Raw genomic sequence first — 23506 nt, 5'->3', positions numbered from 1 at the left:
AGGGGAAATCTGTATGAGTAGGTTTGTCCTGAAGGAAAAGCTCCCACTGCAGTGTTTCATTCCTCAAGAGGGTGTGTTAAAGCATGCAAGATAATAAAGAGCAGCAGATGTCTTAAGAATTGATGTTATGAGAAGTGTTGTAGGTCATTTAACTTCTGAGAGGAAAGAGGATTTTTCACAGAAACCAGATTAACTTCATCAGAGTAAACATGGTATTAATTTTCTGGAACAAAGATTGCTGTAATTGATATCAGTATAGTATAACATCGCTGCATCATATAGCGTACTACAAAATAATACATGATAATATATATTCATATATCAGCATAATCAGTAAAAGGATTGTAAGCTAGGAAACAGAAGGGAAGTTTGGGGGACACTTGTAAGTAACTTTCATGCCTGGTTCTGAAAAGCAGAAAGTGGTGAATATATATGGGAGAAAAATATCTGATGGAGCAAAATGGACAGGAAGAATCTGTACTGACATGGGTGGGAATGTGATGTGAATAGTCTGGATGTCAGGAATTAAAGGGATGTGAGCAACGTAATTAGAAAAATGAGCACATTTTCATAGAAGATGAGCTGAGATGTTTGTGTACAAAAATTGTGTGCAGACACAGGCTAGAACTGCAGTACCTAGGATGACCCCAAATCTCCCAAGAATAGTGAAGTATGGTGGATAGGTAATCTATGACTGAAACGCACTAAACCAGCATGTAGACTGTTAAGAAAAACACAAGTACAGAGGTACAGAGGCATCACTTGGTATTGGTGAAGTCACTGATGGAGATAGATTACATGGGCAGAATGGAATCTATCAAACTAAAGGTCTTCTGAAGGACCACTGAGGAACTATTACATGTGTATCTGACACAGATGACTACAAGAACAAAAGGGAAACTTCCAAGCATTGTCTCATTGCAGGAGATTTTAACTGCTCAAAAATAGAGTATAAAGCAAATGTTACTGACAGCGTTAGAGCCAGTTATTCCAGGGTGTAATAGCTGGCAGATTTCATCACTAAACAGTCACTGGAGTACCATGATGCTATTCTAGGTGGTCTTTGTTAGGTAGTGATGACATAGAGCAGCTGGTTGTAGAAAATAACCTAGCTAAAGTTATCCCAAGTTTATTAAATTGAAAATAAGTGAAAGAATAAACAAGAATAGGCCTGTTCATTAGTTTCTCAAAATTTGTCCTTCTGAAGCATTGTACCTAAAGAAACTAGTTAGCAATGTCAAGTACATGAAGGTCCAAATCTGAGTATTAGAATTTCTTTAATTTAAATAATATTTTAAAAATCTGTACTTTGCACAGTAAGTAAGTGTGAAAGGTGTTAGCAACTTATTGGATGAATAAATCATTTTAAAAAAAAGATATTATGGTTGGTCAAAGAGAATGAAAGTCATCTGGAAAGAAAACTCCACCATATCGGTATGAAAATGGTATCTTGGGAACCAAGAAGCAGAGAGTGCAGTCAGATTTCTCAAGTTTACAAACTTACCATCTGTAAACAAAATCTGAAAGACTGAAATATCTTCTACCACCACACAGATAAAAGGAGGTCTGGTACATGGCAAGGATGGAGTAGAGATTAAAGACTGTGTAGATACTGCCCAAACCAAATAAATAATTTTTCTTCTTTTTTTATGAAGAGGATGGTATAGATCATGAAAGAAAATCTAATCAGGATGGGAGGAATCTGTAGAAATAAAAGCTAACATTTACAAACTTGATAAGTAAATCCAGAGTATAGTAGGCCCATAGTGTAATGATGTCTGTTATCCATCTTAAAATGCTGAAAGAATGAGCAAATTACATTTCAACTACAGGAGCAAGTTTTTCTTAAAAGATCTGCCAAAACAAAGGAGAGAGAAGAGCAGAAGAAAAAGTGACCTCATCTACAGTTGCATTAATCTGACCTTAGTAATATGGAAATTTTGTGCACATTTCTGCAAGAAAGAATAAATGAGGGTGTGGAGAGAAAATGGATAAAATAGATTGAAAGCAATAAATGTTCAATACAATGTATGAGGACTAAGGAAAAGTATATATGATATCATCTGTTCTGGAAAGGGAATTATTGGGCTACCTAAAGGTTGGTTAGAGATTTTCAAGCATCACAGTTTCATCTAGTTTCTATAAGTACTAATATTTTCATTGCTGCTAAAAGTGGCGTGGTTAGAGGAGAAAAATAGACACATTTGGGGGGAAACTTGGGAACTGGAGATGTGGGGTAGAATTTAATAGTACAAGTGCCAGATCACACACAAACTGAGGTGAATTATTTCTGTTATAAATTGTGGCTTATCCGTTGGGCAAGAGAAAGACCATAATGTCTAAGTCATGGAAGAATGCTGAGAGCGCTGTGATGGAGCCAAGGGAAAGGCAAAACTGATCGTCCTTAGATACAATGCAGGAGACTTAAGGAGGGAAATGTAGGTACGGACACCATTGTAGGACGCACTGGTCAAAGCTCTTCTGGAGTACTGTGAGCAGTCTGTCACCCATAATTAGGAAGGAACATTGAAAAAAATGCAGAGAAGTAGCACTGGACAAAACAAAGAATGAGGGATATACAATTGCTATCTATAAATACATCAAGGGGAGGGGAAAGAAGGGCAGGGCAAATACTAGGAAAGGAAAGAAGTTATTTAAGTTACCAGACAATGTTGTCATTAAAACAAATGGATATAAATTGAAAGTTAGTCCATCCAGGCTGGAGCTGAAGACATTTCCAGCCATGAGAACAGTGAAGTCTCTGAAACAGTCTTCTAGTAAGAGTGACAGAAACAAACTACTGTAGGTGAGGGTATCGTAGTAAAATGGAACGAACTTGCAAATTGGATTATACAGAATTCACCTAGTTCTTGCATATACCATAAAGGTGAGTAGAGCCGCTTTGTATTTGCCTCTCTGCCAGAGACTAAACAATCTGAGTAGTCTTATGATGGATTTTTCATAAGTTTATTAACACAGCTGTGTAAGGTGAAAGGGCACATCTTCACAATCTATGAAATCCTTTGCAGTTTTGTGTTCTCTGCTTCGTACTATTGTGGCAATAGTATATTTTGAAATTTCTGTTAATCTATTGGTTCAGGTAGAAAGCATGACTCTGGCCTCCTGTGACACTGATGCGCTACAAAATGATAAGAATTAAATTTTTAAAAAATTGATTTAAAGTGATAGTAATTCTGTGTGCTAAGTGTCCAACCAAAACACAGCAAAGCAGTTGCAAACATATGAGAGCATATGATTGCATAAGGTATCTGTGGACCAAATATTATTGACAGTATTTACATGATCAATACAAAACATTGTTAGGGAAAATCTGCCCTGCCTTATCCTTTTGGTATTACTTATTACTTGCTTACCAAAATACTTGGAATTGATTTAGTTGATTTTATTTTTATTTAGAGATGGTTCTGTTTACATGTTCTTAGTCTTGCATGGTTTTAGATATATAATACCAACAGTTCTTACCAGTTCTTTAAGAATTCTAGAAGCACTAGTCATTCTATATAAGATTGTTTCTCCAATGTTTCTGTTTAAATGTGAGCAGAACTGTTGGTTTAAATTTTCTTCCTACTGTTTTCATAAGAAACATGTACATAGCAATAAGGCAAGGTGCACAGATACCAGATATCAGGAACAATTTCTGACATTTCAGAATTATGTAACTGAGCTTATAACAAAGACTCTAGAAGTAGTGTTCTGTTTACTGTGACAGATGACACAGGAATTTGAAAAAAGCATGCTACCAAAAAAATGATAACTCTAATATAATATAAATGTCCAAATTGTTTAACAAAGATAAGAACATCTCCAAAGGTTCTTATATATGTGTAGGAAGGCAAAAATATTGGTAAAAGGTAGTAGGGCAGTTAGTATCTGAAGACCTTTATACCTCTAAATTTCATAGTAACTTCTCTACTCCAGCATAGCAGAGTAGCCATGAGATGGCAGCACTCTGCACAAAGAGCTCCTGAAAAATCTAAATCCTTTTTTCCCAGAAAGAGCCTGTACCCACTGACAGAAGTGAGTGGCCAGAACGCTGCGTGTCTGTAAATAGAAACCAAGCTGGCCAAGTTCAGAATAGCTCCCGGAAAGCTTCAGAAATGTAGCTGGTTTCAGGCAACGCCTGAGCCCATTTTCCTCAGTTTTTAGCAGCTGTTTGGGTGCTGCGCTAAACATTCTTATCTGGTTTGGTTATTCTAGAATAACTGCATTCAAACCCTGTGTTTCAGCAAAGCACTGGACTTCTGTAGGTCTAAGTACAGCAAGATCAACTATAAGATAAATTTATATTCTGTGTGTAAGAGCAGAGTGGAATCACATTTTACAAGTTACTTAATCCCAGCTCAGTAGTTGGAATTTACATATGGACAAACCAGGCCTGAATACATTGTGTTTACGCAACCCTACCGGCTCTTTCCAAAGCAAGTCCTCAGTGTTGTTGCCTGGCCCAGCCTCCTGCAGGACTGGGCTAAAGCTTCACATTTCTCTTGGTGCTGCTGCAACCTGCTTTTCTCAGGACTGCCTTTGGCCCGTCTGTAATGGGGACAAGCAGGTCCAGTCTGCATTTAGCATTAATCTGAAGGGAGTAAATTACAGAAAGCTCTTCAGCTGAGGTGCAGGAGGTCTGAGGTGTTGTGGAGTCAGTGCTCAGCACCGTTCCCACCACCAGCATGTTCAGCCTTGCCCCAGCACTGAATGGAGGTGCTTGCTCTGGTGCCCCAGTGCCAGGCTTTTATAGCACAGGGAGAACAAAGTGTACCATGTAACTGCGAAAAGTAAACAGAAACTAAGGTCAGATTCAATATGCTATGTGGAAATCCCTGGCGTGGTTTGAGTGCCGTGGGCTAGCTGGCAGTTCTGCTTGAAGGACACATGATTTTCCTACCAGTTCTACCTGAACTTGTATGCAGTTCAGAGGTTTGATTATTTTGCTTCGAGTGTGAGAGTGTTTTCAAATCTGAAAAGCAAATCTTTCAGGGTGCTCACCCATGCAAAGGAAACCAAGGACAAAGGTTTACTCACGCCCTCAGCTGGAGCCAGCCGGGTCAGAGTTGTGGGCAAGGTAAATAGGAGTTGGAAAACACCCTGGGTTGCCTGCCTGCTGTTCATTGCACAGTTGGTGAGCAATTCCTCCTTCTTCCTCCTCTTTCTCTCTGTTTGTTCAGAGGTAAGTTGTTGACTTCACTCTCTGCCCTCGTCTAACAGCAGTGCACTCCTCCGGAAACAAGAGGAGAGCAGAACATGAATCATGGCTTGAGTCATGAATCCCAACACCCCACTTTGCTCAGAGCTGGAGGGGAAAAATGCCATTCCTCTGTGTGGCTCTTCAGCTCCTGCAACCCACTGGAAGGAGCTACAGACACCTTTCATGTTCTAAAGCCACTCTCCATCATGTGTAGCTACGCTTGCAAACAACACCTGGAGAGGAGAGTAAGAGAGGACTTTGCTTTTCCACACACCTTCCCACATCTCAGGTGGGCTCTGTGGCTTACCCTACACAGCCATAGTTTGGCCCTAAATTCTCAACAGGGTATGATATTAGTACACCCCAAAACATCGGAGCTGGAGTGGCTTGTATGTTCAGATCTTTATGGTTGGACTCGATGATCCCAAGGGTCTTTTCCAACCTGAATGATTCTGTGGTTCTGTGATCTTTACTCACCACAGGCTCTGTGTCATTTATACAGGACCCAAAAGCTTACAGCAGTTTCTTTGGATTGATGCCATTTCCTGTTGGAGCAATACCCATCTCTCACCGTGCTGATTAACAAGAGAAAGAGATAGCAAATAGTAACAACTGGCATTTAACATGTATAAATCCAGATGCATTTATTTATTTTACATGGTTATTAAATAGGTGATACTATTGTTTTATATCTAGAAAAAAATTCAAGTAAATAAATTTTTAAATTACTAATTAGACATATACATCATGACTGCGAATTTCCTCATTAAATGCAACTGTTTGTTAGGGATTGTTGCTTCCTCTTTAAATGTTTTTGCCAGCTCTCCCTAAAGTATTACCAGGACCTGTGCTGCAGCAAAGATAGAGACAGGACAGTATCACCACAGTATTTGTGTGTGGTTTCTGTCTGTGCTGGTTTGTCCTGTTTGTAGGACATTCATACTGCTGTATGGCTACTCAAATCACCTCTAGTTCCTTAGAGATGGATCTAAGTTTCAAGCTTGGAAACTTTTTTCCAGGCTTCATTGCTTAGCTAATTGACAGTCATCCTCTGAAACATCTGTCGTTGCTGTTCTTTGAAACTGGGTCTGTCAGGCTGCTGAGGGATATAATTCTGTGTAGACTTTTTCCAAAGAAAACGCCTTCCATTTCTGCTGGCCCAAGAGTCCGGAAGCACTTGTCTGTGCAGCTACAGAACATATGTTGGTTTGAGGAGAAAAGTATTTTAACCACTCGTTCTGTAGACTTTTGTATATTCTTCACTCACTATCTTTTGGGTGAAAAAGTTTGATGGAAGCTTTTAAACTCCACTTTGATTCCCTGTTAGAGATCATCAGGGGCTTTCTAGACAGATTTGTTTTGGAAACCAGCCAGGGAGAGAACAAAGTCAACAGATGTTTCAAATGCGAAGCAACCTGCCTCTGACCTAAGGAGTGAAGCCCTTTACCTCTACAGATGCACTGAGGAGGTGAATGTCAACTGTATATGGTGGAGAGATTAGCTCCACCTCACTGCTTCCAGTCCCACAAAACTCTCTGATGAGGGACAAGAAGAGAGAAATGTTTTCTGAAGTGCAGGAGACCCTTCCCCCCACCTCTGTAAATATTCTGAGAACCATCTCAGCCTGTGCGACATTCAGACTTTAAATTGCTTTGTATTTTTCCAGTCTTTCAGGTTGAGACTGTTAATGAGAAGAGCATTGGAAATGAAGACCTGGGCTGTGTGTAAGACTGAGAGATCACTAACAAGAGTTTCTCCTCCATAGGGATAGCCTGCCGGCTTCTAATTAAAAGAGATTTTCCTTGCTCTGATAAGCTTGGGACATACTGATCTCTTACGTTGTCTGATCAGCTTTCACTGGAGCTAACAGGCCTCCTGTTCCAGGTTTTGTCTAGCACAGACGGAACTAATTGTTGTTTTTGCTTGGGCTGGTCTCTCTGTATGTGTAATTATGCTACATCAGCTCATACCTTGGTTGCAGGAGAGACTGGCATTTTTTCTATAATGAAGTAATTTTTATATTTGAATGAGCCAATCGTGAGGCATGCTTCTGTAGTCAAACACTTCCCATTCTGGAACCTTTACAGACCCATCACCAGGCTTACTTGTGGATTCAGCTCAGTGTGCCCGAAAAGATACACCATTGTTCTAGAGAAAAAAGCGCCCATAATTATAATGAACTGTAACTTGAGTCTAATGGTTTTTAGTTTATTTCTTATTCCTTGTCCCCAGCATTAGCTTTCTTTCTTTCTGTATCTTGATATTCAATGTGTGTTACTTGCCAGTGAATTTGTTAAAAGTTGATTGGATGAACAGAATATCTTTCTGTGCTATATCTTCATGTTTTGTAAGTGCCAGGTATGGGGAGGAAATGCACTAAAGATTTCATCCTATACAAATTTTATTATCTTTCAAGGAACCACAGACTTGCATTGCTCAGCATTGCCCATACTGAAAGATAAACAGCTGTGTTCTGTTCTGATGTGTCATTATAGATCTGTAACCTTGATTTAACTAAGACCAGAATTTGCTCCAAAATGAATATGTAGTGGCTGATGAAAACAATAATAATTGCATCCTGTCTGTACTATAAAATACCTTTTTGTTATATCTAATTGAATTGATGCCTTTGAGTGAACAAAACAAGACTCCATCTTACAAACCTTATAAAGAAGGGGAACCTTGCTGTCAAACCATGCAGTGTCAGGACCCCAAAGTCTTTTATGCACCCTCCCCACATCACTGTGGCTACTCCAGATTGCAATTCTGCTCTTCTAGCATGTGTGATAGTTAAAGCCAATAAAGCATTAAATTAGTAGAGAAATTTCCTGGTCAACATACCTTCAGATATTACACAAGGTATTAGGTGATGTTTCAAAACAAGAATCATCTGTCAGCTTCCAGCCTAGCTTTTCTTCCCTTGCCCAAGATTTACTCTTGGTACATGACATCTCCCTTCCCAGACCTCTTTTAACTTCCTGTGCCTCTATCAGAGAATTTTTTATTCCCACTCTGTCCAGTCTTGTGATCTTCTCACTGTGTGAATTTTTAAAAATCAAAACCAACCCTGAATTTTCTCTCTTCTTTTCCTGGGTGTTTTTGTTGTTATTTGTTCTGCTACTTTTCATTCTCTGCTCACTCCAGACAATCTGGGTAGGTCTGTTCTTAATAATTTGCAGAAACTTAGTTATTTTATTCAGGCAAGACTTAGTCTTTGGCAGCCATCCCATTCAGAGGCAGGCACTTTGCCTCCAGTCATGATGTCCTTGCCAAGACCTATATAAAATATTGTCACACAAGCAAATGGGGAACTCATAATCTCAAACAAAATTTGTAAATTTTATGTAGGATGTATTATTCATTCTCTCTACACTAGAAAGTCTGATACCTTGAATCTAAGAATAAGCATTTGTGGATTGCCAGCTGTTCATCTGGCTGGTCCTTAATCTGGGACACTGCTGGTGTCTGGTACCTTTCGGTGGCTGAAGGACTGCCACCAAGTCCTTTGAGCACATGCTTTGATGTGGTGTTATATTACCAGGGCCTAGTAAGATCTACGAAGTGACCTTGTATGTTGAGAGTAAAAGCACTGAGTGTTGGAGCTCCACGAGGCTGTTAGAGGTAGTGACAATATTAAAGGACACATACACAAATGTAAATCAGAAACAGGGAAATAAAATGGTTTTGATGGCACTTATAGGAGGATTTTTTTTCTTGGTATAAGCAAACATTTTTGGTTGACTCCACTTCTTTTTGACCTTACACAGTTACAGTGTCCTCACAGAGCTGCATCTTCACCAGCTGAGGGAACATAATCTAATTGATGCTTTTTTGATGCCACAGGAAATTGCTGTGCCTTATGAAGGACACTCCAAGGTATAGAAAGCAGTTGAAGGAGACTTAGGAATGTTGTTATAAATAGAAATGTTAAGATACAGTTCCACAACAGCCTTAGCTGGGCTAAATTCAGCCTAACATATTCCCATCTTTCCTGCCAACTCTGTCTGTTTTTCCTGCTCCTTCCCATAACGTGGGCTCTCACTCTGCACTGGGCAGCCACACGGTTCAAGGGACCCAGCTAGGTGAAAAGCAGCTCCCCACCTTCTCCATGGAAGGTGATTGAATTTTAATTGGATCATTTTGAATCAGTGCACTGTTTGTTTGGACATGACTCCTGGAAGGAGTGCAGGGGTGGGAACACAAGGGCAGAACAAAGGTAGGCTTGACGTAATCCAGTTTGAGCTGCTATGAAGCTACCCATAGGCTGTGTAAATACCAGGAAAATGGGATGCGCCTGGGAATATTTCCAGGCACTAGTATGAGACTGTCTATGCTATTAAAACTGTTAAAATGCTCCCTGGCATGAATTTGACCTCTTCCAATTAACAATCTCTGCAAACAATTTCTGGGCACAGTTTGGTTGCTAGAATGGTCCCAATAGGCAATTTGCAAGCATAAACTCTGGTCTTTCTGTGCCAGTTGGCCTCAAAGCCCAGGAATGTTTCCAGGCATGTTGAGTTTAACTAGTATAGACCCATCCCTACTCTCACATTCTGCCCTAAGATTGCAGCTACCACCAGTCTGAAAAGGGAGGTCTGATCCTTGCTTGATGAGAGCAACCTAGTCCATATGAGCTAACTTGGGTAGGATTTCTGACTGTAGAAAAAAAGGAAAAAAAGTATATATATTTTCAGGCCAGCAACACAACTGATAAAATTATAATTTTATGCTGCACTGTGTAGAGTCTGTTGTAAACCTTTATGATAAGAGAGGGCTTGTCCTGAACAAAGGATTTTCAACACAGACAATAGCAGAGCATAAAAGATGTGAAGAGATTAAATCAAATAAGAAATTTTATTTCCTTTTAATAAGGTTGTAAGAAATGCACATTTTGCCTTCATTCCAGATTGGGAGCAGGGAAAAGAGATAGCAATAATTTGTTATATTGTTGTATCTGTGCTGTAGAATATTTTGCCACTTATTACACAGAGTTAAAGCTGACATGATTTTTTTTTCCAAGTCAGTTGCAGAACTGGAATGTAATTATTCCTACTTGTACATATTTCAAAAATCCACAACTGTAATATTTTCTTTCATTTTGCAATGTTAATAAATGTACCCTGTATCTTGAATTACCGAAGCCAGGTTCTCAGTTATAATAAGTGATTGCTTTTTGGTTTTTTTTGCAGTTGCCTTCACAAGTTTCCCTCCACATCATGAAATTTGAAAAAATGGGATTTTTACACCTGTCCAGGTATACTCAGTAATTGTAATGATCCGTCTGCCTAACGCACTCCCTCAGGGAACAATTAAAGGCATTATTTTAGAGGACACTTTAAAGAGTTGCTGTACGCAGGAAAACCTGCTCTCGGCTGGGTTGCTCTAGGACCCAGAGTGACTGGGATTGACAGAAATCTTCTCCTGAATGAATTTTCCCCTTATACCTTATAAGGAGTCCAGGAAAACAAGGAAGTGATAACCATGTTCACGTTACTTTATGCACAGCTTGTCTGCTTTACCTGCCCAGGTAGCCCTTGTTTTCACTTTTATTTATGGTCTGTCCCGGTAGGGTTGAAGTTTCCTCACAATCCAGTGTAGGTGACATCTGAAAACACCCTCCAGGAATATATGTTTTTTTCTGACATTCTACTTTTACGCGGAAAATAATTAACATGCTAATATTTTTTTGTCACGCAGCCAGCACTGAAAACGAATGGGGATTGAATTGCTTTGCCTCTGTTTCCTATTTCTGCAAAGGAATAACTATGTGCAAGGTAAGGCTCAGAGGTAGGGAGATCTATTTCAAAACCATTTTTGCATTGTTTCTTGCTTGAAGTTGGTACAAAATAGCTTTCTGTCTTCTGTATTTAATCATTCCTTTCTGTTTAATGACTTTTTTTTTTTTGACAGACTGCTGACAGACCCTGCAAATTCATCTAGATTTATATGGTCATTACATAGCACAAGATGTATGAAAGAGAGGGGCATTTGAGCAATTTTGGTTATACGAATCACTGTTTGATCCACTGAGAAACTTAATACTATACATGTGACTAAGTGTTTGACTGGTACTTCACAATAAATTAAAATAATATCAAGTTTCTACAGACCTGAGTGAAGCAATTTTAAGCATATAGAGTGAACATAAATCTATTCTTTTAATATTCCTGGTTATGTTGGAAATTTGCACCATACCAGAAACACATGTAACACTTTATTAGGTTCACTGGAGAAAACAAGTAACATTCTCAATGAATGCCATCCATAAAGCATGCAAAAGTAAGTATGTTAATTGCCAGCAATTGTGGCTTTTTAATTTTCATTAGAGAGTTAATCTTCTATCAGTAGAAATACTGTAATGCAGGAATTTTATCAATAATTCTAAATATGGATAAATGTGTGCATTTTTCACCTCCCATGTTCACTAAATGACAAAATTCTTCATAAATTGAATGATTAAACACGTTAATAGTCTTTTATCTTCTTGGATTTAAATTTAGGAACCTGTTCTCAGGAAAGTACAGTGACTTGTGAAGATTGCTTGCTTTCCGGACCACACTGTGCTTGGTGTTTTCAAGAGGTAGAGTAAATTATAACAAAAAAATTTCAAAGTAAGACTTGAAGTGTTTGTAGTAGCTCTGCGTGATGAAGTATTGACTTAATTGGGTCAGCCTGTGGTTTTGTAATGCATGCAGCGCTTAGTGAAGCCCTCCTAGTGATCAAAAGTGGAATTCAATCTAGACTTTATGGTCCATTATTCATTGTTGTCTTTTTTTTAAAAAAAACAAAAAACAAAAATAAAAAAAACACCAAAAAACCACAAAAAACAACCTTCCTCATCTAAGGTAGAAAAAGAAGTGCTATTAGAGTGGCTCAGGTCACCAGCCTTGGGGCTGATTCACCCACAGCACTGATGATGAAGCACCAGACATCAAGGCAGAGACGAGACTGCATCTTACATATTACATGCCAAGACAGTGTAAACAGAAGGTGGTCCAGTCAGTTTGCATATACAAATGATTAATCTGTGGTTGATTTTAAGTATGATGTCAGTGTCAGTCTTACAATTAGTGTGCTGTAGGTGTAAGTGTTTCTTCTAAGACATTGGGCTTAAACAAAAATCTGTATCTGTTTTACATATATCTGTTGCAGACTTTCTGTGTAACCCCAAGCAAGTCACTTAACAGCTCTGCTTTTAAAACTTCCACCTGTAAATGGTGATAAAGGTTATCTCCCTGTTTCACAGTAATATTCCAGCCTTTAGTTCATTAATGTTAACAAGATAGTCAGCAATTGCAAACTTCCCAGAAATAATAGAGAAATAAGTCTCTTTCATGATAGTTTCTGATTTACACATTTGCTGTTAAAAGTATGTCTTGCTTTCCTGTATAGTAAGATGATACCTATGATGGGATTAACATACTGCTTTATGCAGTAGCTGACAAAGACCAAACAGCACTTTTTAAAAAAATAAGTTGCTAAAAATAATATAGCAGTTTGCAAAGAATGTTACCATGGGAAAAAAAACCCACCCACACTGGTGTGTTAGCAGTAGTTTTTATGTTTGTACTTAACAATCAAAACAGAATTTTCTTTAAATGAAATCTGATCACATAATTTTGACTACTGCCATGTATTTTCAGAAAATAAAAATGAAACACAATTTATTAATTTAAAAAAAGACCCAGCTGTGGAACTATTGAAAATTTCAGAGTAGTGAACATGATTTTTTTCTTTGTTCACAGGATCATTCACTTGTTTCCTAGAGAACACACATCAAGAGCACAAAAGATGTAGAAGCTTTAGTGTCAGAGTAAACACAAGTGCCTCTAAAGAAACCACTGGTTTCTGTAGGATAAAAACACACCTTGTAATTGTATTTGAAATATGAGCTTGCCTCTTCATATGTGTTTTGAAAAGCCGGCAAATCAAAGTGTGTAACTAAAGGAGATGATATGGATCTCCCTGTGAAAGTTTTATAATGGTACACGTTTTTTATGCATCCTGTATTCAGGAAGCAGTTGGCCAGAGTTTTGCCTGAGCAAAGACATCAGATTCGGTCTGAAGAATAACAAACTTCTGTGCTCATCAGGTGTCTCAACATTGCTTCCATCAAAATATGTAAGATCCTTGATAATTTTCAAGCATGAAGTGTAACATTTTGGTGGAAAGAAGGGTCCCAGTTCTGGTTTTAACAGGTTTAAAGTAAATTTGTTTTGCTTTGGATGGAAAGTTTTTCAGTGACTGAATTCAGAGAATATTTGTGGCTTAATGGCTGAACCCCAGGTTGCTTGCCCACATCCAGGAGTAAAGAATGGCCCCATGGTCTGGACCCATGACCATCAGGCAGGAATTGAATGTTTTGGTGTCGGTTGTGCTGGACATTGCCCAGGTTTTGGTCAAAAGGTCTTGCAGGCCAGAGCATTTTCCAGTTCAGGAGGCATCTGACTGATTTTGAGGATCTAAACTCTAGATATAGCTCTAGGAAATGGTAATAAGGCACAGAAGCCTTTTTGTAAAATCAGCCTTTAACTTCATCACTACACAGGGATAGTACCTACCCTGCAGCAGTGTTGTGGAAAGGAATGCATATCTAGTGCTTTGAAGTGAGTAACAAAAATAAACTGCGAGTATCCAACTGATATCGACAGGCTTGTGATTTCCTTCAGACGGGGGAAGGTCAAGTAGGACATTGGGCCAAACGTAACCAGATAGACATGGGCATGCTGTGTGCCCCACTGGCACTGGGGAGCGAAGGAGGGAGGCTGGGTGCTTGTTGAGCATCAGGCAGAGCAATAAGGACTTGGTATCTGCTTCAGTGAACGTATTAAATGAGTGTTGAGAGAAAAGGGTAGGTCAGGAAAAAACAGTGAAGACTGGGTAGCCCACCATCAGTTTGTCACAAAATTTGTAGAAATTTATTATCTGCGAGACCTCTTCTGTTATTAAATGCTGTTGTTCCATCAGCAGTTCAAAACTGTTTAGGGAAGACGAATTTGAGTGTAATCCTGTAATAGAAAAAACAGGGTCTCACAGGGCCTTTGTGTTACCATTCCCAGTACTGTGAGAAGCCAAATGCAGTGAGTGGCACAATTCCCATTTCCCCACAATAGAGCAGTTTCTCCCAGGATACCAAATCAGTATAAGTTACATTAATTATACACCTGTGTGACATGATCCATGAAGGGCAAATTTAGATTTCTGTGCCACCTAGATCTCTTTCTGCACTAGTTTGCACTAACTTGCACCTTTGTTTCTGTTCCCTGCATTAGATTGACCTTTTGTCAGCCAGGTGTTGGTGGCTGGTCAGTAAATACATTTAACTCATCCATTCCTTCTCCTGTTTGCTTTAGAATTATACAGACTCTGATGGAATTCATGGGAGGTGTGATACCCCAGAAAACCTTTTGTCAAAAGGATGCCAGTTGAATTTGATTGAATTTCCCGTTTCAGAAGTAGAAATTCACAGAAACCAGCCCCTAACTGTAGCAACCCAGAACACTTCTGATGTCACACAGATTTCTCCTCAAAAATTAACTCTCAGGCTGCGACCGGGTAAGTCAGTCCATAGGTGTGGGATTCTTTTTTCAGCCAAGGTGATATGTTGAAGACTGAATGGTCTAAAAAAAATCTTGATAGAATAAAGATAAACCTGTGTCGAGACAAAAATTATCTGTTGACTCATCAGATGAAAACTAGGTTCAACTGAGTTCAAAATACTTTCAGAAGTGCTGGGTACCTCATAAAAATAAGGAATATTTTTTTTTTAGTTCTTCTATTTCCTTGCCATTGAGGTGGCAGGTAGAGAATGAAAATCCCCAGCACCTCCCCAGCCCTGCCTCTGTGCCTCTCCCCTGCAGGTCTGGCAAACAGTGTATCTCAGAGGCGACATAAAGTCTTGCTTTGAGGATTTACAAGGTACCAGTGACATTTATGGAAACACTCCAGAACCTACTTTGGGGTCCCTGAGATGTGATTTTTTCCTGGAGTAAATTTGGAATAAAGAAACATAAGAGACAACCATTTAGGTTACATCATAGGTTTGGAACTGAGAATAAAACCTATGGGTACACTCTGGTTTTCTTTGAATTTCTAAAGTACATGGTATGTCCCACAAGTGCTACCTTTAATTTTACTTAGCTTCATATCAAAATTTTCTAAAGCTGCGTACTGCTGAAGTGATGTTCTCATATTTTTTCAAATTATAACAATACATTCTAAATCTATGCTTATCACTTTACTGAAGAACAGTTTAGAAAAAAAAACACTAGAACTGCTTTAAATTTTTCAGACCCTCATTTGAGTTTTTGTTGACAGAGAATTTTTGAAGTTATTTTTTTAATTCTAATGGTGATTTAAAATACTAGATAACTTTCACCATAGGTATAAATTTATGAAGAAATTGGCATTGCTCATTACTTCTGTGTAGAAGTGTTAATATGTATCCCACTTTCCCGTGACCTTAATAGGACATGAAGAAACAATACAGATCAAGGTTCACCAAACTGAAGATTATCCAATTGATCTCTATTACCTCATGGATCTTTCAGCCTCCATGGATGATGATCTGAATACAATCAAAGAATTGGGTTCAACTCTTTCTAAAGAAATGTCGAAACTAACAAGCAACTTCAGACTGGGGTTTGGATCTTTTGTTGAAAAACCAGTTTCACCATTTATCAAAACTACAGCTGCAGAAATAAACAACCCTTGCAGGTAGGCAGGGAAAATACCTACATCTGTTTGCATGCCAGCATTAAGTCATAATATTAATCTTTAGGATAAAATTCAATTCGGCAACCTCACTGCAACCTCTGCCCTCTTCCAAATGAGTCAGTTTGGAAAACAAGATGTGTTTCTTTTAGTTTCACGCTCTGATCATTATTCTGTTGAGTCTTATGTTATTTGGAGACAGGAATCTGGGAGTGATTCTGCTTTTTAGCTTTTGCTGCTAGTTACAGATGTGCTTAATGGGTTAACAAACAGGTATGCAGAACAATTATGTATTTTTCTTTAATTTGCAGGAATATACATATATATGAGAATTTAATGACATTGCTATACTAAGCAGGTGCAAACTCAGTGCAGAATAGCAGTTTCCTTTACCCATCAATGTTGGTTTTGGTTTTTTTTCCCTTAAGATCTAGCATCCCCCAAACCCAGGTTGCCCTAGCCCTTTCCTAACCTACGTGGAGGCGACGCTGTGCTCTGCAGCCTGAAGCAGGACTGCAGCAGCTTGGTGGTGCTCTCTGAATGTCATTAAGGGACTACAGATCCTAATGTGCTTCTGAGAATGAAAATAAGGCACAGCCAGGAGCACAGCAAGGACTGACTGCACATCGTTAACTGGCTGAATTACTATGCTCTAGGAGGCACTTCCCAGGCTTTATGCTGACCTGTCCACATTGCCCACCTCACTTGGATGCTCTTTGATTGTCTTAGTTTTTCAACAGATCTATCTCAAACACAGAAGAGAGATACATAAACAAAACCTAATCCAGACAGGCCTGCGAAGTAGCTATTGTAGTGATTTTTCACTCTGTATTATCCATAAACTGTCTCACTTATCTTGTAGAAGTGTACCATATGAGTGCTTACCCACCTTTGGATACAAACATGTTTTGTCACTAACAAATGATGCTGAAAAATTCAATGAAATTGTGAAAGGACAGCGAATCTCTGCTAATATAGACACTCCAGAGGGAGGATTTGATGCAATTATGCAGGCAGCTGTTTGCAAGGTAATTGAAACTTCTAGGTATAATATTAGTTATTCTGTATATTACTGCTTCTAGTATTATATGATTGTATTTCAAAGCAGCAGATAATTATTTTTTGATTTTTTTTTTAATGCAGTCCAAGAACCTTATTAGATTTGTGTGAAAATACTTTTGGCTGTATCAAGTAAAACATGCATATTGCAATATTTTAGTGTTTCTTTTTAATTGCCAGGGAAAAAAACCAAAACAACTGTATAATTACTGGGTCTGGCTTTTTAATTTTTTTTTCTTTAAATATTTTTTATTAACTATGTTTAGAGTAGTAAGCAGATTGACATGAACATGGCCAACCCATGTTATTAAACACAGGAATGGGAAGACAAAATGTTAGCCAAAGACAATGGAATGAACATCATCCCTTAGGAGATGTTGTGATGTTTCTGACACTCCCTTGAAAATGCTTCCCTTCATTTATTTTGAGGTGCCATTCTCCAAATCTTTTGCTGCTTTTCTACACTATGAGTGCAATACAGCCTGCTAAATTAATCTTTTTTAAATGACAGGAAAAAATTGGATGGAGGAATGATTCTCTACATTTGCTGGTGTTCGTGAGTGATGCTGATTCCCATTTTGGGATGGACAGTAAACTGGCAGGAATTGTTATTCCTAATGATGGGAACTGTCATTTGGACCACAATAATGAATATTCCATGTCAACTGTTCTGGTAATTTGCTATGAATTTTGTACAGCTCTTGCATTCTGGAAATTTAAAGACTAACATGAGCAAATTAGAAAATTAATGAAAGTATACCTTTATCACTGAAAAGTGTAAAATTTGGTGAATCCAGATATTTAATGTAATCTATTTTGTTTGTACATTTGCATATTTCAGTAAAAAGAGAAGGGTGTGTTTGTATGGGGTTAGTATAGATTCTAACTAGGAAAAAAGAAAGCACAAATCGTATTCCTACTAACCTGGAAAACACATGGAATGGGGCTGACTAGTATTTCCTTCTGCAGGGAAGACAAAATTTGTATTAATCATGTTCCCTGTAAGGGTCTGAATTCAGGAGAACTTCAGGAATTTGTAGGACACTGTTCATGTAGGAGAATTTACCAGCTTAACATTCAGTCTTCAAAAATACAGAATATATGCACTATGGTGTTCAGTGGAGGTCTAATACCCAGTTGCTCTGGTGCAGTGTGATTCTTCGGGTTTTTTACAGATATATATATATATATGTATATATCACAGGTGCTACTGATCCAAGTGTCCCTGTAAGGAGGCTGCCACTGTACTTTTCTCAGAGGGGTTTCCTTAAAAACAGCACGAGTAAATTATATATACTATTTTAAATTTTTTATACATGTAGTGCCTAATTATACTTTATACTATGCAGAGAGTACAGTTTTAATTATGATCATTTCAATGTGTGTTTCATGGGAGATAATTAGCAACCGGATGCACATGAAAAACCGATTGACGTGGCTCTCTTCTGTTTGTTTGCAGGAGTATCCCACAATTGGACAATTAATTGACAAACTTGTGCAAAACAATGTTCTATTAATTTTTGCTGTAACAAATGAGCAAGTTCACATATATGAGGTGAGCAAACTAAAATGTTCCATTTGCCAGTGTTTGTTTTAAAGTTCACCCTTTTTCACAGCTGATACAATAATTCTAGTAATAAGCACTGTATTCTACAAGGTATTTATGTACTAAAAATAGGTAGGAAATTATAGATCAGAGGAAGTCTCTTTTACTTAGGAAGTGCTGCTTCATGTATTAATTTTGATGTTCTCAGATAACTATTAAATTGGATTTCAAGTTGAATCACACTGATTTTTTTATGTCAAGGATTGTCAAAGTAAGCACTGCTAAAATAGTCAGTGTAATCATGATTAGCCTTTTGTGTTTTATAAAGATAGAGAAGGATAGTTGAGCCTTTTCTTACTTTTATAAGACAAGAATATTTTCTGAAAAATACATTTGTCTTCATGCTGAACTCTGAGATCATGGGGGCTTTTTTTCAGCTGGCCTGAGAGTTTTATTAGTTTTTCTTTGTTTCTGTGTCTCTTTCCAGTGAGGCAAATAGGAAATTAACAGCAAGATTAAAAATACAAAACATGATGGACAAAGTCCTCTTCAATCATGTATCAATCCTCATGTCTACTGAAGAAAAACACTTCATTACAGGAATTTTTGACATTAGGACTCACAGAATCCTGTTCTGTGAAGTAATTTCCTGCTCTGTGAAGCCATGTCATGGGAAATGGGAGCCAGGAGAGAGGGGAGAGCAGAGGAGCAGTCATTACAGATATGCAGAATACATATTTTTAATAAATTTGATATAATTCATACCTGCAGCTCCATCAGTCATCTGTATAGGCACCTGTTTTCAGCAGCCATTAATATAAGCCTTCCCAAATCCCTGTGCTGCTTTTGGCCTGTTGGATATTCCAGCTGTGAGACGAGGCAAAGCCACCAATGGCTGCTTGGCTGCTTAACTGCTTTTTGCATTGAATGTGAACAAAAGCCCTCTAAGATAAAATAAGAAGGAATGTTGGCAGTTCTTATTTCTTTTTCTGTCCAGTCCTGCTGCTGGGAAGAAATCTTCACATGCAAAAAGAAATCCTAGATAAGAATTCAGTGAGGATAATAAGGGCTTTTGCAGTTTAAGCTTGTCTGCCTGGCCACATACTCCTGTTTAAAGGGGGACAAGGGGAGAGAAATTGTGCCTCCAGATTTATTCAGGTTGGTTGAGAGGGAGTCAATAAGGGTCATCCTGCTGATAAAATAAGTTCATCTTTCCAAAGGAAAAAACCTTCACACAACATTCCTCATTAAAAGCCAAAAGTAAAGGAATGAGAAGAAAAGTGCTTCTCTAGTGTGATAACCACATGGAAAATAGGAAAGAAAGAGTAGGGGAGAAGGTCCTATGTTACAGTGGAGAGAGCAAATGCGTCCTTGAGCTACTCACCAGCATGATGGTTTTCTATTTCTGTATCCTCTGTGTAACCCAGGGAAGACTCCCCAGTGCTTCTGTAACTGATTCCAGTTGTAGTGTTGTCTTCAGAAAGACTAATATTCCAGGTGTTTAACAAAAGTTACAAGAGTCACATCTTTCATAAATTCTCAGATTACAGTCTTGACAAGGAAGGAACCACTCTGCGTCTTGGAGCATTGACTGTCTGGGTTTTTTAAAGACTGTATTGAATACAGAGCTGAAACATGAAAATTTAGATCAACAATACTAGAAGTCAGTCAGTTACAAATGCAGTAGGATTCTATAGTCACAGCATAGATAAGTTAAAATTTGTACATTCGAAAACTTTTAGTACACCTCGTTATTGCTCAACAATTTCTTAATAGGGGCCTAATTAATGACAAGTGAAATCTTCCTGATTTTAATAGGAGCTACATGAATAAGGGCTGTTCTAGGAGGTAGTTTGTAAGTATCTCTTCAATTTACAGAGCCTTATTTTGTTTAAAGAAACTTTTCTCTTACTGATGGCATTATATTTTCCCTTGGAAATTGCTGGTGGTCACCCTCAGAGTTGGCCAACAGTGTTCTTATCAGCGGGTTTCTATTTCAGTATCCCTGTGTCAGTGTTATACCAGTATCAAAGTTATCAAATGTCACCCTTTGTTCACTGGGAACACTAAACGAAGATTTATAGCTAACAAAAAAATGCAAGCCATTGTTAATCTAGCTGGGGAATGGTTTCTTCTTGCTACTTTCTTTGTTAGGAAAACAAAGTGCAACTATTTTGTATCTTGTAGGGTATATAGTAATCCTATTCAATATATTCTATCTGCTGCTTTCATCTTTTAATGCTGCTTTCTGTCACTTATTTGGGTAGCTGTAGTTGTTATGGTCTGCTTTCTATGCTGTAGGCAATGTGGAATATCAGTCAAAGCAAGTACAAAAATCATGTATGTCTCACAGTGCAGTTTTTCCACACTACATATACTTTCAAGAGTATATGTAGGACCTGCGAACAGGAAAATAGTGTCATGTTTTCATCTATGTGAGTCATATTTTTAATAGAAATGTAAATAACCAAGTATCCATGCTTAAGAATGCAAAAAGAGCAAAGCAAGACAATGAGAGTTATTCTTGTCTTAAGGGCACTGCTCAGGTAGCCTGGAAGACCTGGGAGAGGACTCTAAACTGGCACTTGGGCACCACCATTAAACCACTCTTGTCTTGGTGGTTTACTTCTTTTTTTAAAAAAGTAAAATCTCTTTTTAAAAAAAGTAATCTCTCAGTGTTGGAGATTCTGCAATCTCCCTCAGAAAACCCTCACAACCTTAATTATCGTTTGAGGTGGAAAACCTCTCCCCAAATATCTCATCTCAAATCTACTTGAACTCAGCATGTAATTATGTCAGACCCCAAAATGGATCATTGCTATTTATAATTCAGTTCTTAGGGACAAACATACAATAAAATGACTGTGAGGATTTAGAAAGCACCTCTTTAAATAGACTTGATAGATTCCATTAGTCTTAAGTGCAGTGTTCAGACTGTCAAATATATATTTTATATTTCTAGCCCTGTATAATCCCCAAAAATTTAGCCCAAAATACTTCAGTCATTTAATATTCTTGATCCTCTTCAACTGAATTTTCTAACAAACACGTATTATGGATTGCACAAGCACAGAATACATGTGCTCGGAACATAGCCGGTGTTACGTTTTGATCCTTCCATGCAACCAAACAGCTATATTGCACAGCACTCCAAACGAGGGGGGAGGTTTAGGTCTGATGGTCTCTCTGACCACAAAAACTTTGAAAGCAGTCACACGGAAACATTTATAAGGCCGCTCAAAATTAAATGCAAGAGAGAGGACAAAGTTTCTTACACTGACCCCTGATAATTTGAGATTATTTATAAAAAGGATTCTCACCCCCCACCCCCACCCCCCAAAAAAAGTGTCTTTTAAAATATGTTCATATATGAATAACTTTTTGCATCATTAGTCTCAGCTGGGTCTTACCAAAGCAGCAGGGAATGTTTTTACACCATAAAAGCTATTCACTCTAAAAGCATCTGTGAATATGGCAATAATAATATTTTGACTGTGTAAATCCTATTTAGTATATAAAAAACTTCATGAAGTAGTTATTGTTGATATTATTTGTTTTCAAGCAGAATTCTTTAAAAATGTATTCCAACTTAAATAAGGAAAAAAACTCCATCTTTAATCCTGACTAAGCAGCACTTCTTCTGAAACAGAAAGTGCTCTTTTTTGGACAAATTATTTCTTTTTATATCAGAGGACAATACAGCTTGAAAATTGAGTTTTTCAGACTACATTTCACTGCTGAAGATTGAACTAAAAATACTCCAGTATCCACACTTGTACAGAATTTAAAATTATTTTTATAAATTTGTCATGAGACTCTATTTATGGTGAAAATTCTTCTATCACACTGCTAAAAGTTAAACATAACCCCACTGAACTCAAACATATAATTCTCAGATTTCACTAACATGAGAGTATCTCTACAAAATGGCAGTTCACCTTTTAATGAATGTTTGTTAAAAGACTGAATTCCATGGCATCCTTTGGATGTTTTACAATAGTAGCACTCCAAAAGCATCAGTCTGTCTCACTTTGTTAATGGTTAAACAGAAATATTTGCTACAAGGTAGGGTTTAACCAATGGACTGGAGATACACTCTTAGACTGGGCTTGCAAGTCATCTTTGTATCACCACGCAGAAAAATTTTCTTCAAAGGGGAAAGATAAAACAAAGTCTTCAGAACAGTATATCCCTGCTGTTTGTTTTGCATACCACAGATTAAAGGGTGCTATAGTTTAAATTCCAGGTTTATCACCGTTTCTTATAATTATCTCCCAAAGGGTCCACGTGTACAAAATGCTGAGTTTTAATATTCTAAGGATCCTTGAGAGAGCACTAATCACAGGAGAAGTCAGGAATGCAAAGCCACCAGCTGTAGCATAAAATACAGTTAATCCCAGTGATTTACAATAGTACTTTAGAAATCTAATGAATGATAAGTATTCCATACATAATCTATAAAGTAATCACAGGGCTTTTGGAAATGTAAAGTATAACAGGGCTATAAGAGTATCAAATAATCTATGTTTATTATAGCTCTCTGGAATTCTTTTTAATGAAAATAACAACATTGATATGATAAATTGCAAAAGAAAATGAATGCTACAATCTGTTTTTTCTAAATGATAAAGACTTATTGTTTTCCAAAAGCATAGGTACAAGCAAGAGAAGTTCAAGTAGTTAACAATCAGGCAAGATAAATTTTAACTGAGCTTATTTAAAATCTAGCTGCTAGATGTCATGTTAGTGTCACAATGCAATTTATTTCAAAAAGAAAAAAAAAAGTATCACTGAAATAAATTGTTAAATTGGCACTGTATTATTAACATAGAGTCAACATACAATAAATCATAGCCAAATACTACTAGGATACATTTGGGGTGTTACATCAAACATAAACCAGTAGTTTTTTAAGGGCCTTTGTTCAAGGTTCTTGTAACCCCTTGTTTAAACTTCTTAACTTCTGTGCCCTCACTAATCAGAAT

General features: G+C 37.7%; 1 protein-coding gene across 1 annotated transcript in view; it reads left to right on the top strand.

Moving 5' to 3' along the window:
- ITGB6 (integrin subunit beta 6) overlaps positions 1 to 23506 on the top strand; it is a 49302-nt gene that overhangs the window by 5949 nt on the left and 19847 nt on the right. The window contains exons 3-10 of the mRNA XM_074910235.1: positions 10393 to 10457; positions 10901 to 10977; positions 11704 to 11783; positions 14557 to 14758; positions 15673 to 15919; positions 16779 to 16944; positions 17487 to 17648; positions 18435 to 18530. Coding sequence (XP_074766336.1) covers positions 10917 to 10977; positions 11704 to 11783; positions 14557 to 14758; positions 15673 to 15919; positions 16779 to 16944; positions 17487 to 17648; positions 18435 to 18530 — 1014 coding nt within the window. The 5' untranslated portion in view covers positions 10393 to 10457; positions 10901 to 10916. The remainder of the gene's footprint in view (positions 1 to 10392; positions 10458 to 10900; positions 10978 to 11703; positions 11784 to 14556; positions 14759 to 15672; positions 15920 to 16778; positions 16945 to 17486; positions 17649 to 18434; positions 18531 to 23506) is intronic.

This window comes from Athene noctua, chromosome 7 (assembly GCF_965140245.1).
Source record: "Athene noctua chromosome 7, bAthNoc1.hap1.1, whole genome shotgun sequence".
NCBI classification, from domain to species: Eukaryota; Metazoa; Chordata; class Aves; order Strigiformes; family Strigidae; genus Athene; species Athene noctua.
The sequence above is the reverse complement of the archived record's forward strand: the minus strand, read 5'-3'. Positions and strand labels throughout refer to the sequence as shown.